Genomic DNA, 17,930 nt, shown 5'->3' with positions numbered 1-17,930 from the left:
GACAAAACTTTAGCTTCCCAAACAAGCTGGGTTCACACCGCAGACGGATGCAGCTGTCAGCGGGGGTCTGGTGTGTACCTGTTCTCCGTTTCAGGGACAAATCGCAATAGTGTGAACCCAGCCTTATTCAAGTCATGCCCTGAATGATAACTGTCACACTGTGCCTTCAACCAAACTGTCAAGCCATCACATGGCTGGTGTTCTAACAATCATGCCCAGCGCCATGGCAGCTGTAGCTCAGAGGCTAACATGGCAGCTTCCTTGGCTATAAAGAATTAGTGGGGGTTGGTTCCACTGTAACAGGCTGCAGAAAGAGCTTTTGATTGGAGGAGCGTCCGATCACATGGATTTGACAGGTCACAACACCAGGCTTCGATTCTGCTTTTATTTTCTATTCATTTTATTTGTCGTCTGCCTATTTTGGGGTTCCAAAGCACACAGAGTTCAATACACACTAATAAAACAACCCATAAGTCAGAGAAGTTAAGCCTGCACTAATAAGGTAGAACCGGATTCAGAAGGGCACACTGGAGAAAGCCCCATAAAGATCATATCAGGCAGCCTGCATTGGTTCCTTTACTTCCCAGGCTTCAGTGTTGAAGAAGCCATTACTATCTATTCTCGCCCCACCGCCCCAGCCCCTTCTCGCCCCGCCCCGCCGCCCCAGCCCCTTCTCTCCTCGCCCCGCCCCAGCCCTAGCCCTAGCCCCTTCTCTCCTCGCCCCGCCCCAGCCCCGCCGCCCCAGCCCCTTCTCTCCTCTACTCGCCCCGCCCCGGACACTCCTGACCTCTACAGAGGAGGCGGCGCACGTTTTTACACGCGCCGCGGACGCCGCTCTGATGACGCACTTCCGGAAGGTGAGGTCAGATCTTTCCTGTGCCGCCATTTCGGGTTTGGTGAGGTCGGGATCGGTTGCAAGTGGCCCGTGTGCTGCTTGACTGACGACGGGCGGCGTCGGTGGGCGCCTAGAGCCGGGTTGACGGGATACCGGGGAGCGGCGACTAAGGGGGAGGAAAGGGCCATGGCCGGCAATTTCGACTCCGAGGACCGAGCGAGCTGGTACTGGGGGAGGCAGAACCGACAGGAGGCGGTGAACCTGCTGCAGGGCCAGCGGCACGGGGTATTTCTGGTGCGGGACTCCACCACCATCCCCGGGGACTACGTGCTTTCCGTCAGCGAGAACTCCAAAGTCTCCCATTACATCATCAACAGCGTCGGCAACAACCGGCAGAGCGGTGAGTGAGGGGGAGGGGACTGGAGTCAGGATTGGGGTGATCCAGGTCCTGGGGCTATGATTATTGGGGGGAAGGACTGTAGTGATGAGAGGCCCAGGACTAGAAGTGCTATTAAACCCAAAAGCAGCCGTTTATTATATTTCAGCTTACCAGTCTTTAGATTTTCTGGCTGTATTTTTTTTTTTTTTTTTTACTGTCTTCATTTTTTTTTTTTCAACTAGTGATCTGGCTAAACTGTCCTGCAGATGTAGCAGTTAGGAGGTCAAGACAAACAATTTACCACTGACAGGGGTGCTTACAATGATCAGTGTTTACAGCTTATAAAGCATTAGCTAGAGTTCAGGTTCAATCTGTTAGTGTATCTAAATCCGCTAGTACATCTAACACTCCCCTCCCCCCAGGAGGGCGATGCTGCAGTTCAAAAGTGTCTCTGTTGCCCTTTGAGAGTGTTGGGCACCCAATAACAGGAGGTGTTTTACTGGGCAAATCAGGTGAAAGGGGGGGGGGAGCCTAAATAAAGAAAACGGAAGAAGCCATCACTGTTACTTGCTTGTAATAACGTAATCACTTGCATGTAATAACGTAATCACTTGCTTGTAATAACGGGGTTCTTCATATCTGTTTACATTAGTACCTGGGCTTCTTTAACCACTTCCAGACCGCCCGAAATGTAGGCCGGTTTTAGGGCACTTGACGTCCCCCTTCCCAGCGACATTAGCTGTGCTTGTACACAGCAGGAGTTTGTCACCAGGTCCCAGCGAATGATTCACGGTTGGGACCTGCTCATTGGCTGTGTCTTATTACAGCCCAGAGCCCTGTATAGACAACACAGGGCTCTGTATGGAGGGAATGATCTGTTTCTTCTCTCTGCAAAGGAAGAAGAAAAAGATCATTAGTAAAAAGCTGCACATATTACACACATTTAACCGACTTGACTACCCAAGGTGTTAATCCTTTTCCAGCCAGTTTTATTAGTACAGTGTATAGTTTTAGCACTGATCACTGTATTAGTGTTACTGGTGATGTCCGTGTCAGATTGCCGTTGCAGTTTTTGTTTTTTGAAAACTTATCACAGGTAACGTAAACATACATTGCAATAGGTAGTGACAGGTTATCTTTACTGAGTGATCTAGGGGTCTTTTAGACCCCGGACCTCTCTGCCCTTGAAAGCTTCAGGTCCAACTCAGATCGCTTTGATCCAAAGTTTTCCCTTGCTGGTAAGCAAGACCGAAACAGGAAGTGACTAAATGCTTATCACTTCTGGTTTAATATAGCATAGAGATAATCGGGTAAGTTCTGGTCCCCAATCGGCTCAATGGGAAACCAGTGGTACCAATGGCTGCACTGCTGGGTGGCATAGGAAGGCCCAAAAAGGCACCCGAAGGGAAGACTCATCCCAGTACCTCTTAAGGCAATCCAGCGAATAGTTAGCCGATAGGATGGCTTTTACATAAGAGAATCACTGGTTGTGAAAAAAAAACACACACTGCTGGGATGATGCCTGTAGCTACAGGCATCATCCCCGGTATAACCACTCAAAGTGCTGACGTGTATGTAAGGTGGTCAGCAATGGTTGAGAGCGGTCCCTGGCAGTGTGTTTAGAGGGTATCTGTACTTTTAACAGTCAGTGCTAAAATACAATGTATGGGTGGGGTCTGTGGATTCCCATGAGTGCTCCAGTATATACACTGATCAGTCTTTGATGTGTAAAGTGAATACCATTGATTATCTCATTACAGTGGCATCTGAATGTGGGTGGGCTATATTGAGCAGCACATGAACATGTTGTCCCTGAAGTTGATGTGTTGAAAGCAGTAAATAAAGAAGCAAGTGTAAAGGATTTGAGTGACTTTGACAAGGGCCAGACTATCATGGCTAGATGACTGGGTCAGAGAATCTCCAAAACTGTAGCTCTTGTGGGATGTACTTGTCTGCAGTGGCCAGGATATACCCAAAGTGATCCAAGGAAGGAAAACCGGTGACTGGGTCATGGGTGGCCAAGGCTCATTGCAGATGGGGAACGAAGGCTGGCCCTTGTAGTCCAATCCAATAGAAGAGCTCCTGTAGCTAAGATTGCTTAACTGGCAGAATGGCTCTGCTGCGCGAATTGCTGTGTATATACCGTGGCTGCTTTAAGAGCCATAGGCGCGCGCCTGCTGCACGGTGGGAAGCCCGATGGGCGTGGCCGACGGGCACGATCCCCAATGGCCACCCGCGATTGTAGGCACGAGAGCAGGAACGGGAATTTGTGTGTGTAAATGCAGAAATCCCTGATCTGTCTTCTCTCCCAGTCAGTCCCATCCCCCCACAGTTAGAACACACACTTAACCCCTTGATCGCCCCCTAGTGTTAACCCCTTCCCTGCCAGTGACATTTATACAGTAATCGGCTATTTTTAGCTCTGATCACTGTATAGATGTCAATGGTCCCAAAAAAGTGTCCGATTTGTCCGTCGCAATATCGCTGTCCCAATAAAAATCGCTGATCACTACCATTACTAGTAAAAAAAAATAATAAAAATGCCTAAAATCTATCCCCTATTTTGTAGACGCTATAACTTTTGTGCAAACCACTCAATATATGCTTATTGCGATTATTATTTTTTGTTTTTTTACCAAAAATATGTAGAAGAATGTATATCGGCCTAAACTAAGGAAATATTTTTTTTTTTAAATTTGGGATATTTATTATAGCAAATGTAAAAAATATATATATATTTTTTTTCAAACTTGTTGCTCTTTGTTTATAGCGCAAAAAATAAAAACTGCAGAGGTGATCAAATGCCACCTAAAGAATACTCTCTTTGTGGGGAAATTTTTCTATTTTGTATGGGTACAGCGTGGCACAACCACGCAATTGTCAGTTAAAGCAACGCAGTGCTATATTGCAAAAATGGCCTGGTCAGGAAGGGGGTAAATTCTTCCAGGGCTGAAGTGATTAAAAAGTTAATTCTGTTTCCAATAAAAAGGTGTCAAAATGCAATGCATTGTTGTGTATGGGGCTGCTTAGCCACAGACCAGTCACGGTGTCCATGCTGACCTGTGTCCACAGCCCAATGCATGTAGTAATTATGTCTTACTACAGAAGACTGTGAAGCACAGGAGACTTGGTAGAGAAAATGATCAGAGACTGTTCTTCGGAGTGGTTGGCGACTGAGGTCATGCATGTGAGGTCAGAGCCTGGGGACATTGCATGAAACTAGAGATTGCTCTTAAAGCTATTGTAAAGTCCCCTTTTTTTTCAATAAAAATAACAAACCTCCTTTCCTGCTCTCTTGCAGTGGATTTGCACAGAGCAGCCTGGATCCTCTTCTTGGGTCCCTCTTCTGTGCTCCTGTCCCCTCCCTCCTGTTCAGTGCCCCCACAGCAAACAGCTTGCTATGGGGGCACCTGGGCTGAGTCCCGCCCCCCCTCTCCTGATTGGCTGACTGACTTTGACAGCAGCGGGATCCAATGGTGTCGCTGCTGTGTCTCAGCCGATCAGGAATGGAGGGTCTCAGATGATCGACACACTCATGGACAGAGATGGGGGGGTTGCTGCCTACAAAAGGCTTTTTATCTTAATGCATTAAGATAAAATACCTTCTGCCTCTACAACTTCGTTAAGGACCACTTTACAATCCAGTGTGCCCACTATTTGACTGCTGGGGCCTGAGGGCCACACTTCAAATACCATAGGGCTGCATGTCAGGCAGTAGAGCTAAAGTGACCGCTCTGAGCCTGTTGACATCACAGCCAATGTTGCTGCACTCATTGTCAGGGCTTTTGGATGTCCACGCAAGGTAGGCTTTTACAGGTAAAACATTTGCATAAAATGTTACAATTTATATGAATCACATAAACAAAAATGTAGTAAACTGCATCTTACCAATTCTTACATGTGGTGTCTGCATTAGTTTTTCCTTTAGTTTTTATTTCCCTTTTTCACCTGGTGATCTGGCCAGTAACACACTTCTGTCTTTGGGGTGTATCTGCTCTTCATGGAGGAGCAATGGAGACACCTTAGGACAGCAACATTGTCAATCTGGGGAGAGTGGTAGCCTACAGATATAGATGGACTTGACCAACAAATTGAAGCTGAACTCAAGCTAACACTGTGTAAGCAGTTAAAACATGTTTTTTTCTCTCTTGGGATAAATGTTTTAAAATGAATAAACGATCATTGCAAGCACCCCTTTCAGGCTCGGTTCACACTAGGACGACTTGTCAGGCGACCTAGGTCGCCTGACAAGTAGCGTCCCGTTCAGTACAATGGAACCGTTCTAATTGCGTCGCTCCGACTTAGAAAAAGGTTCCTGTACGACTTTGGGGGCGACTTGCATAGACTTCTATACAGAAGTCGTTTTGCAAGTCGCCCGGGCAGTCGTGTGCAGGTCGCCTCGGTGAGGTGACCTGCAAGTCGTGCCGCCTCTGGTGTGAACCGAGTCTCAGTGTTTAATGTTTTGTCTCAATTCTCTAACTGCTACTTTGTCTGGACATCTTGGGTCTGTTAAAGAAGGCTGAAAAATAGCATTTACTGGCTCGGATCACCAAGTGAAAATAATGGAAAAAAATCCTAAAAAATGGAAGCAGCCCCCATAATTAAGAATTGGTAAGCTGAAATGTAACACATTTTCATTTGTGTTTTAATACTGCTTTAAATGCACATGTTATGGGAAGTATGTTGTCGAAATTGGTTATCTGGTGACACGTTCTTTTTACACTCCCCATTCCAAAATAGTTTGAATGCTGTGTAAAATCTACATAAAAACAGAATGCAATGATTTGCAAATCTCATAAATAAACCCATATTTTATTTACAATAGGAAATAGAAAACTTATAAAATGTTTAAACTGAGCAAATGAACCATTATAATAGAAAAGGTAATTAGACTCTTTCGGTGGAGCTCCACTCAAAAGGGGACGCTCTGCTTGTTTGCCTCCCCCTCCACTGCCACATTCAGCACCTGTTGGGGGGGCGGGGGGGGGGTACCTGGTTTTGACAGGTACTTATCTCCCACTTCTGGCTGACTTCATCATGGCGACATCAGCCAGAAGTTCGGCCCCCTCCTTCCCCTGTGGCCGGGCCATTCACAAAGAGCATAGTGCTTCGCACGTACGCAGTAGGGAACTGGCTGTGAGGGAGGGCTTTACTGCCAGTTTCCCTTAGCCGAGTTGGTGGCGGCACCCGAGAGCTGATTGAAAATTCGTTTGATTTGAGTCAAATCTGAATCTGTTGGATTTGTGGACAGGTAAGTGTCCTAATATTAAGTCAGCAGCAACAGTATTTGCTGAAGGAGCCTGGAGCTCCTCTTTAAATATCAACATCATCGTGTGTCCCCACCCCCCCTTTAGCTATTTAAGAACAGGCAGACGGCGCATGCCAGTGTTATGGAGACAGGGTGCTGTTGGGGGTGGGGCAACGCCCCAAAGCGCCCCCTCCATGTTGAGGGCAGTCGGCATGGTAAGGTTCAGGAGAGGGGGCGCTTGCTTGTCCCCTCCCTTTCCTGCCAGGCTGCGTGCTTGGATAAGGGTCTGGTGTGAATTTTGACTGCATGAAAAAACGCAAACCTGCTGTAAAAACACATCAAGATGTGAACTCGTGGGGGAAGTATATAACGTCATAAGATTCCAAGACTTTGGAAAAATCTCTGCACAAGAGACAAGGCCAAAGCACCAAACGCTTTTGAATTTGAATGCAAAAAACACAATACATAAGCCAGTTGTGTTTCTGTAAAATATAAAAGATGCTTCGCTAAACAAATGGATACCAAACATGGCACACTTTAAAATTGCATTCACCGGTGCAATGGCGACAAATGATGTACATTTTACTATCCATAGGCCTTGAAAAATTTTTGGTGAAAGCCACATTCACAGTTTATAAAGGTGCACCATAGTGAACGAAAAGTGATGCTGTGTTTAGCTGCTTTCCTAAAAACAAAATAGTTTCCTTAACACAGCTACACTTTAAATTGCTAGTCTGAAATACTCTGTTTGCATTGTAAAATAGTAAAAATATGCATGCTCTTATTTATGCTAAATCCAAAAAGCGAATGGGGAGTGAGAAGTCACCCTAAAATCCTCTGTCTTTTAGAGTAGGCATATATTCCTGCTTGCATGAAATGCAAAGTCAAAGAATCGAATGATACTTTGCAGGCTGGGAGAGTATTGCCATATATTTGCTATTTTACACTTTTCAGTATATTTTAACCTACAATTTAAAGTGCTACTAAACCCAGTAATATGAAAATAGTTCATCTGCCCCCCACAGCTTATAAATCTTTATTTTACATTAAAATATTGCCACTTATATACCTTTTTGGATGATCTGTATACCACGGTTATATGATAAACTGCAGTTTCTCCAGTGCTGAGTGTTCAGGAAGGAGGAGATTTCCACTGCCGCCTGTATACACGCCCACGTGTGATGTCAATATTATGTGACCTGGCTATTTCTGAGAACAAGTAAATGTTCTCTCCAGCATAAGACACAACTGAGCATGTGCAGGTTGGCTACTCTGCCTGTTAGCTGGCCTTCCCCAGATAGACAGTGCAGGAGGGGGAGGATCTCTGCATACAGGATAAAACAGTCTTTTTACACAATGCAGAGGATTAACCCCTTAAGTTCCACAGTGAGTATAACAAGCATGCTATGCTTCATATGCAGACTGATTTAACTATTGTTTGTTTAATAACACTTAAAATAAAAATAAAGCTTAGTAATTTCTTGAAAAGTAGATTAGCATATTTCCTCAATTTTGTGCGTAATGCTTTGAGTGCGCTATGTATCTTCACCCAAACCAATCATCCTGTGCACACCATTAGAGGGATACCGGTGGGCCGATTTGTAGCGAGGATCTCGATTTTGAGAAAGAATCGGCTTTGCTATCTAATAGATTTAGGGAACTTGGATGCTGAATCGGCCATACAGTATAGCCAAAACTAAAAATAGACAGGATCTTCTTAAACACCATAGACCTTTCTCCAAATTTAGACCCACTTTGGTTGCCCCAAATAGCTTTAGAGTTTCAAAAAGGTGAATGAAATGGTAAGAAAATATTTTACCTTTTACCATGAGGATGACATTTTGTTGGATGTGATGAAACCGGGTATAGATATTTCCAGGAGGGCACGATCTTTGCCCAGTTCTCTTGATCCTAAGGCTCGATTCACACCTATGCATGTTGCTTTTGAGCGTTTTTGGAGGTTTTTTTTTCATGCTTGGCACGTTTTTGAGCAGCGTTTTTGTAGCGTTTTTGCCGCGATTTGCGTTTTGCCTTTTTTTTTTTTTCATTTTTTTTTACAGTCTTAAAAAAAAATTACAAAAAAATAAAAAAACGGCAAAAACGCACCAAAAACGCTGCAAAAACGGTGCACTTGCGTTTTTGATGCTTGTCCATTGAAATCCATTACATGCAAAACGCTGCTTTTTGCATGAAAAAAAGTCCCCGACCCTTTCCAAAAACGCAGAGATACAAAAAAGCATTGATGTGAACATGTTCCATAGGAACCCATGTTAAAAAATTCCCATGCATTTCTGCAAAATGCATCAAAAAACGCGCTAGTGTGAATGGAGCCTTAGACAAGTACTACTTGGCTGCATTTTAGGGGCAACTATAAATGTGGGGGGAGAGAATGCCAAGGTTGTCCCCATATTGCTTTGGGTGAGGTTGTCATATCTAGTGTCAACTACAGACCATATAGACTGAAACAGTTTCTAAATTGCAACACCAGATATGTAATTTATGTGATCACATGTAAAGCTTGCCTTATACAATATGTGGGACGTACCACCAGACGCCTTAGACAGGTTTTGGGAACACTTAAATGATATCAAAACTAATAAATCTACTAATGTAGCAAGATCCTACAATACATGCCATAAGGGAGTTGCCTCATTGGTATCAGTTAAAAGAGAAGGTCAAGCTTAATGTTCAGGGGAAGCCCATTTAGGTTGCTGTGCAGGAGGGAGGTATTTTGGATCTCTAATTTACAAACAAGAATTCTGGATGGGTTGAATTTTGAATGGGATGTTTCCCACTATCATGAGTGATCTATGGCTGAAACGATTAATTGATAATTATTCTCATAATACAGCGGCACTCATGTGACCAGGCACGTCCGCCTGTCTCCTCCTCGCTGACGTCTGCCCCCACTAATATTCTCAGCCCTGCCCGCTGCTGCCTTGGAAATAGCGAGAGGCGAGAAACAACCTGCTTAGGTACTATCATTTAGAAATGAAATCCACTGACTTTATTTTGCCCCTATAATGCTTTTTTTTGATCAAATTAAACCAGATGTTACTCCCATAACATCCCTTTACCCATGAGGAAATTTCACAGTTTGCTTAAAGCTTTTTTTGTAAAGTCTCCCAATAGCTAGAAACCCTTGAGAGCTGGGAAATTGTAACAAGAACTTGTATGGTTGTTGTGTATACTTGACCCTTCTGACCACCTGTGTCTTTTTATTAGTCAGCAATGCAATGGATTGCCTCCCTACCCAGTAAGGAGGTGCAGGTGGTAGAACAGGGTAGGATTACACCAAAACCATGAAAGATATTGTCACAATTTCCTTCATAATGTGCCATGGGATACCTGGGCATACAAGCATCTGAAGTTGCCTATAACTAGGAACAGGACCAATGCAATTCAGATGTTCACTAGTGCACAAGTGTCCCAAATTCAAATTTCCCATCAGCCAGACAATATACTAACGCCCCCTGGTGAGTTCTAATTTATTTCAATCCACATTGTCCAGTTCTTTAAAAGGCAGTTTTTTCATCAATTTCAACCAACAGGTAAGTGTGTCACACAGGTTCAAACTCCCAGATTTTAACCAAATTCCCCAACCCATACATGAATTGGGGGGGGGGGGGCGACGACAGTGCCCCATCATTGGTGCTCCCGGGAGGAATATAAAGTCTATCTTTAGTTATTTCGTTGATTTACTTTTTGCATATTTAGTATATCTTATTTTTGTGTTTTTTGAATAGCTTCTTTGTGGGTTATTCTTATATTCTTTGTTTTTTTCAAGTGTATGCTGCGTTTTTTGGTTTGTCTGTCTGGATTGTAGTGGGAGTTATCATTTTGATTATTCCTCACCTGCGGCTACACAGATTTAAATCAGAGTAGAACCCATGACCAATTAACGATGCCTAAGCAGAGGTGTGTGAAAAAAAGTTCTGCAAGCCGCATCGTTGGGGCAGTTTGGAAACTGTGTATACACTGCTTCCAACACGCCCTGCCTATTGAAATGAATGGGCAGCGCTGCTGAAGCGCCTGCAAAGTGCTTCAGCAGCGCTGCAACACGGGTGCTTTTAACCCTTTCTTAGGCCGCTAGCGGTGGAAAAGCGATGCTAAAACGACAATAAAGTGCCACTAAAACTAGCAGTGCTTTATCGCTAACCCTGGGCACTTTCAGTGTGAAAGTAGCTTTAATGAATTTGAAATAAAACTATTTTTTATGTGCCGCCATTCCCTTTTTTTTTTTTTTTTTTCACGCTGTTTTTCTGACACAGTGAGGGGACTCGGTAGGGGTTTCCAGTGATCAGCTGCAGCCCCATTGAAAGCAGTGGTAGCCTGGAACACTCATGGAACATTTACTTGGGAATGATTGGCCCTGGATGCATGTCATTCACAGGTAATCACTTCATGAGCAAGTACATGCGGGTGGCTTCTCAGTCTTGGAGTACTGTGTGCCTAGCCTACTGTCATACCCCCATGGAAGGCAGAATGATGTGAGTGTCCTGCCAAGAGGACTGGCAATACTGGACCAGGGAGTATGCTGGGCACATCGCTAGAATGTGGGGAGGGCAAGTAAAAATAATATAAAAAGAAAAAATTAGAAATCCTCTGATTTGTCTCACAACTTTTTCCATGCCTGGAAACATCATTGTAGACATTTTGTGGTTTTGTCATGCGTATTTTGTAGACTTACAATTTCCTTGGAAGGAAAGTTGCATGGTATTCTGTCATCCAAAACTTTATACTATGGTACCAATTTGTGGACTTTTGAGACTGTGTTCCTAGTAAGTTGCAAAGTTGGCAGTTCAGCAGTGTTGACCCTAGAAATTTTAAATGTTGGAAACAGTAAATGAGTACATTGTATTATGTATGCTCACATTGTTGTGGAGAATACAGAATGTTGGTGACATTGTTTTAAATTGTACGTGTTTGTTGCATGGTCATGTGTGAATATATATTTTATGGATATTTAGTGGCAGGTGGTTGTTTTCATGACTGAACTTATGATAAGTGGTCATGTAAACCAGTAAAAAAGATGCCCTCAGGCCATTGATGGGATTTCGGATATTGAACAAAATGAGGCCAATTTTGACTGCTCTGTTAAAGTGGCAGACAGGGTGGATTTGGTTTAAATCACTAGTAAAAAGGCTTGATTTAAATTCAAATTTTTTAAAGAGCAACTGTCATCTCTGTCCTGCAGTGGCTCCTCCTCTGACCCCCTGTTGACTCACTGACAGTCCTATATACTTTAATGGGACAGCTGGTGATGCAGCAGTGACGCAACAAGGTGAGCGACATGGTGGCAGCAGGTGAGTGGATGCCCGCTAACAGGTGCTGCCATGATGGATTTGAAATGTAGGGACTTATTCTTGCTGGTAGTTAAAATCTTTAATATTTGCAAACAAAATTAAGGTTTCCTATTTAGAATAAGCTGTCAGGTTAGTAAAACAGTGATATCAGATATCATCAATTCAATCATACAGTTTGTAGTGTACTTAGATTTGCAAAACGGTATAAAGGAATATTCCTGAACTTTGGGATTTTTTTTATGGTTACTGTGAAATTGTGTGAATGCATCAATGCAGTGCATGTTATTTCAGCTTGGATTCATTGAATTGAGTTTACCAAAATTTTAAATATTGCAGAATATACAGCCTCATGCTACATAAATAAGCTGAATAAACTAAATTCATGTATCGTAAAAAAAAAAAAAAAACTTTCGATAGCTTTTTACTCCAAAAGCATTTTATGAAAATAAATTTTATAAAAAAAAAATCTGATTTAAATAAATATTTAAATCCCTTTTTCTTTTTTTTTTTCTTTTTTTGTTCATTGAATTTTATCCACCCTGTTTAGCTTCCATGCCCTGCTCATGTGCGTCCGTGGGCACCTTCTGTGCGAATAGTGCACTCATTGCGTAAATACCACCCACACCACCTATAAAGCCCTTGTAATGAAAATGTCCCTGCAAGGGTTGTCCTCTCACTTCCCATGCACACGGCGTCTCCAATATTTACTATGAATGAGCCATACTCTGCTGAATGGCTAGAAGTCACCATAGGAACAGCTCATTCATGGAAATAAATGAGGCCACAGTGCTCATGCACAGTAAGCCCACCTGATGAAAGCAGTTTTGTTTCTGAGGCTGTGCAATGACAAGGATTTACTATAAAGCCCACTAGAATGTGGATAGTGGCAAGTATTTTACTAGGTGGGCTGCACTCAGGTGACATTAAAGTGTTACTAAACCCAGGACCCTGCATTAACTATATCTGGTCTCCCACAGTACACAGAACATGGGAATGCAATTATTTTAGTAAATATAAACTGATAAATACCTTTTTTCTCATTAGCTTTATATAGAAGTCTTGTGACTTCTATCAGTGTCTGGCTGAGCACTGGTTAAAGCTTATGAGGAGTTTTCGTTCTCCAACTGTCCTATGAGGCTGCATGACTCCTGACCTTCTGTCTGGACGGTACTGATTGGCTCCATGCCGATCACATGCATCCTCCCAAAAGAAAGTAAGAAAAAACCTCTAGCAATACACACCAAACTGAGCATGTGTAGAGTGCCCCCAAGACTCTGTACTATCAGGAGATGAATTGTTGACTGTGGAAGAAGGGGAGGATCAGAGAAGACACGATCAAATAGCCTTTTTAGGCAATGTGAAGGATTAACACTTTAGGCTCCACAGTGAGTATAACAAGCATGCTTTACTGCACATTAAGACTGTTTTTACTGCTGTGGGTTTAGTAACACTTTAAAAGACCACTGTTTTAAATGTTTGGTACTTTATATCTAATTACCTTTTACTACAAGAATCTGTCTAGCCAGCTTTCTTTAAACTACAGTAAGGAAATGTATATTTTATAGTACACACAGTTTAGGTTGCTTGCTCATGTTTTTCTTTTTTTTTTTTTTTCCATTCAGGTATGGGCCAGACCAGGTTTCGGATAGGGGATCAAGAGTTTGACTCATTACCTGCTCTGCTGGAATTTTATAAGATACATTATCTGGACACTACCACTTTAATAGAACCTGTTTCTAAGTCTAAGCAGTCTGGAGTGATCCTGAAGCAGGAAGAAGCAGAATATGTACGGGCTCTTTTTGACTTTAATGGCAATGATGAAGAAGATCTACCATTTAAGAAAGGAGACGTCTTGAGAATCAGGGAAAAGCCTGAGGAGCAGTGGTGGAATGCAGAGGACAACGAAGGAAGACGGGGCATGATACCAGTGCCTTATGTGGAAAAGTACAAGCCTCCCCCAACTTCCGGGTCTGCTCTGATTGGAGGTAACCAGGAAAATTCGCATCCGCAGCCACTGGGTGGGCCGGAGCCAGGGCCCTATGCTCAGCCCAGTGTCAACACTCCGCTGCCTAACCTCCAGAATGGGCCCATTTTTGCCAGGGTTATCCAGAAGCGAGTCCCCAATGCCTACGACAAGACAGCCTTGGCTTTGGAGGTATATAATGGTGGCAGCCATGAAGGAAAATTGTTTTTTCAAATTGATTTTCCTTTCAATTTCAATCATTGTTTAGGCTAAATTAAAAGTAGTATAGATTATTTTTCTGCAGACTGAAGTATGGGCGTTGAGGAAAAGCATGTTATGAGAGTTGTTGGTTTTGCCATTTGAAATTGATATTCAATTCTTAATATTTTTTCCTTCCAGAGAGATTTTCGGAAAAAGCATCCTGTTTTTTTTTTAGTTAGTTAAACAGAACTGTCAAGTTTAATACAACTTCTTAAATATAAATCAGATGCCTGTATCTTGAGAATACTTGTACTGTGTACAAGAATAGTTATGTATAATTTTGTTTTTGTTTTGTTTTTTTACCCCTAATTTTCATATTTAACCACTTCAGCCCCGGAAGATTTGGCTGCTCAATGACCAGAGTGCTTTTTGCATTACCGCACTGCGTCGCTTTAACTGACAGTTGCGCGGCTGTGCGATGCTGTACCCAAACAAAGTTGACATCCTTTTTTCCCCACAAATGGAGCTTTCTTTTGGTGGTATTTGATCATCTCTGCGGTTTTGATTTTTTTGTGCTATAAACAAAAAAGAGTGACAATTTTGGGGAAAAAAAAATAAAATTTTGTACTTTTTGCTAGAATAGCCCATTTTTTTTTTTTTAAAAAGCAAACTTTTTTACAGAATACATATTTTTGGTAAAAAAAATTGCAATAAGCGTATATTGGTTTGCGCAAAATGTATAGCTTCTAGAGAATATGGGATAGATTTATGGCATTTTTATTTTATTTTTTTTTTTTAATTGTAATGGCAGCGATCTGCGTTTTTTGGTTTTTTTTTTTTTTTTTTCTTCTCTCGTGACTGGGTGACACTTTTGACACATTTTTGTGACGATTGACAATTATACAGCGATCAATGCTATAAAAATGCACTGATTACTGTATAAATGTCACTGGCAGGGAAGGGGTTAACACTAGGGGGAGATCAAGGGGTTAACTGTGTTCCCTGACTGTGTTCTAACTGTAGGGGGAGGGGACTGACTGTAGGAGATGACAGATCGTGGTTCCTAGCTATTAGGAGCTCACAATCTGCATCTACTCTCAGAACAGGGATTTGTGTGTTTACACACACGTCCCTGTTCTGCCACTCTTGGCCAGCGGTCATCGTGACCGCCGATCACGAGCATCGGCACCCCCTGAGTGCAGCTTGCGCACGCCTGCTATCCCGCTTAAAGAGGCCGACGTATAGCTACAACGGCTCGTGGGATCGTGCCGACCTGCCGCTGTATATTGACGGCGGCTGGTCGGGAAGTGGTTAATAAGACAGAATATTTTCCATCAAGGAAAACCCTGTTTTTGTGGATACTTCTCCATATATCTTTCCATGGACACACACTGCATGCAGTGCAAATGTAGTCTTGATGTGTGCCCTTAAAGAGGAGCTTCAATCATATTTGTAAAAATTTTTAAAGTCAGCACCAAGTAGTCGGCAGGGAAGATTCTTCCATCAACGGTTTTGCATGCCTTTAGGAATGTGTTAGATTTATTTTGTTCAGCTGAACAAAAAAAAAAATGTATAGAAACGTATGGCTGACTATATTCTTTCTGTTCTTGATCTTAAAAGGTATTACTCAGATCTCTTGTCTTGTACTTTGTGCACATTCTTCATTTCCTTCTATAGATAGTACAGAATAGCCAAAGGATTGAATAGACAGCACACTATGGGGGTTATTTACAAAAGGCAAATCCACTTTGCACTACAAGTGCAAAGTGCAGTCGCTGTAAATCTGAGGGGTAGATCTAAAAAGAGGGTGAAGCTCTGCTGATTTTATTATCCAATCATGTGCAAGCTAAAATTGTGTGTTCATTTTCCTTGCATGTCCCCCTTGGATCTACAGCGACTGCACTTTCAGTGCAATTTCAAGTGCACTTTGCACTTGCCTTTAGTAAATAACCCCCAATGTTTGTACTTGTCCAACTCATAAGATACTGACAAGCAACTCTGACTTTGTGGGCGATACCTTACTGTATCTGCATTTTATAGTGGTTGTAAACCTCTGACATGAAATATGAACAAAGCCTATCCTATAATGTGTACTTGTCTCAATCCAGCACACCAAGTGTAATTTCTTTCTGATGCCTCCTTCCTCTATCTGCATGAGTCACTTATGACAGGTTTTCCTAACAAGCAAGAGGTAAAAGGGACTGGAGGGGAGTTCCAGCACACAACCTGTGATTGACAGCCTCAGCTTTGTTCCTCTGTGCTTTGTGAAGGGGGGGAAATGGTGTCCTTTCCTCCCCTCAGGACTAAGCGCTCCCCTCACTGAGATCTACAGTGTGTAACTTCAGCTACCCATCCCCCTGCTTTCTGGATACTCAAACTGTATAAGTTGCGCAGTTTGAATGGCTGTAGAGAAGAGGACTGTCGATTTAAACAGGTACAGCTTATTTGGGAGGATTTGTTTAATCTGTGTATCACATAGGGATAGTCGCTGCACTTGGTATATGTAAGGATTTACAACCACATTAAGTGCAGTAAAATTTTGACCACTCGTATATCATGTAATTGCACAGACCTGAGATTTCTCAGGCCGTGAGACCAATGTTAACCCCTTCACGCCAACCATATGCAAATATGCGGCTTCGGCCTGAAGGGGTTGTACCGGGGTGATGCCTTCAGCCGGTTTAAAGCAAATGGTCGGCTTTCTTGGGAGAACAACCAATGCGGCTAGCAGCCGCTCAGCTGTTATTCCACCGGGAGAAAGGAGAAAAAAACTGCGCTTGGAAAAATCTAATAAGCAGCAGCTTATTGTGGGATATACACAAAACAAATATTGAACAGAAAAGCTGCGCTAAATAAATTAAATATATATGTTAAATCTGAAAAAATTACTTTTCAGTGTGAGCTATGAAGCAAAAAATAAAATATGAGATAAATAGAACAATCCAAAAACCATATAAAGAATTAAATATATGTGATAGTGCAAAGTAAAGTCCAAAATGTTGAATGTTCATATAGAATTACACCCAGTGAATTGGCATGACGAAGTGTATCCCCAACTAGTGAATGGCAGGCTTACCAGAAACATAAGCCAATTAGACAGATGGCTTAAACCCAGCCCAGGCCTTGATTAGAAAAAGGTCACAATATGATGAATTCGTAGCAGACTTATATCACAGGTGAATGTTGATTCCACAACACAAAATCGTCCCAGAAAAGAAAATGAATATAACATAGTGTAATATTGGCACAGGTATGCAATTTAGGATTTAAATAGAGTAGCACTCACAATGTGAAAAAGGAGAAAGAGAGCAATGAGACACCTGGTGAAAATAACAAATCCAGTGCACCAACTCCACACAGAGAGCCTCCTTACCAGATGGCAAGCCCAAGAATGCAAATATCCTAACGAATAAGTGGAACATCAACCAGTGAGATTAACAAATCCAGTGCACCAACACCACACAGAGGGTAGAGCTGCACAATTAATCGTTAAAAAATCGTGATCTCGATTCACCTCCCCTGACGATCTCTCCTGCTGAGTTTGACGATTCTTTCATATAAACAAGTGGAGAGATTATCTGCTCACTCAGCTGTCAAAAGAAAACATCCAGGCATTCTGCCAAGTTTAGAACTTGAAACATTGTATCTAACTTCCTTCTTAGATCAAAGGGATAAACTTCTCTGTGTAAACAAATAACCTGGGCAATCTGCCAAGCTTTAAACAACGTGTAAATGCAGGAAGTTTAACCACTTAAAGTCTAAATCTTTTTCTGACACTTCTTTCTTAAGTTAAAATCAATATTTTTTGCTAAAAAAAATTACTTGGAACCCCCAAACATTAGAGATAAAATATATATATATATATATATATATATATATATATATATATATATATATATATATATATATATATTTATTTATTTATTATAATATTTTATAATATGGAATAAAATGGCAATTGCTGCAATATTTTATGTCGCACTGTATTTGCCCAGCAG

At 42.2% G+C, this 17,930-nt stretch overlaps 1 protein-coding gene across 2 annotated transcripts in view; it reads left to right on the top strand.

Annotated features, from left to right (window-relative positions):
• The first annotated feature begins 825 nt into the window (after window positions 1–825).
• CRK (CRK proto-oncogene, adaptor protein) overlaps window positions 826–17,930 on the top strand; it is a 36,080-nt gene continuing 18,975 nt past the window's right edge. The window contains exons 1-2 of one of the 2 annotated variants that reach the window (XM_073616652.1): window positions 826–1,235; window positions 13,391–13,753. In XM_073616652.1, coding sequence (XP_073472753.1) covers window positions 1,022–1,235; window positions 13,391–13,753 — 577 coding nt within the window. In that variant the 5' untranslated portion in view covers window positions 826–1,021. Of the gene's footprint in view, window positions 1,236–13,390; window positions 13,924–17,930 lie in introns of both variants that reach the window. The other variant, XM_073616651.1, reaches the window with a different exon arrangement.

The sequence above is a fragment of the Aquarana catesbeiana genome, linkage group LG02 (genome assembly GCF_042186555.1).
Source record: "Aquarana catesbeiana isolate 2022-GZ linkage group LG02, ASM4218655v1, whole genome shotgun sequence".
NCBI classification, from domain to species: Eukaryota; Metazoa; Chordata; class Amphibia; order Anura; family Ranidae; genus Aquarana; species Aquarana catesbeiana.
Note: the sequence above shows the minus strand (reverse complement) of the source record. Positions and strands in the feature narration are given on the sequence as shown.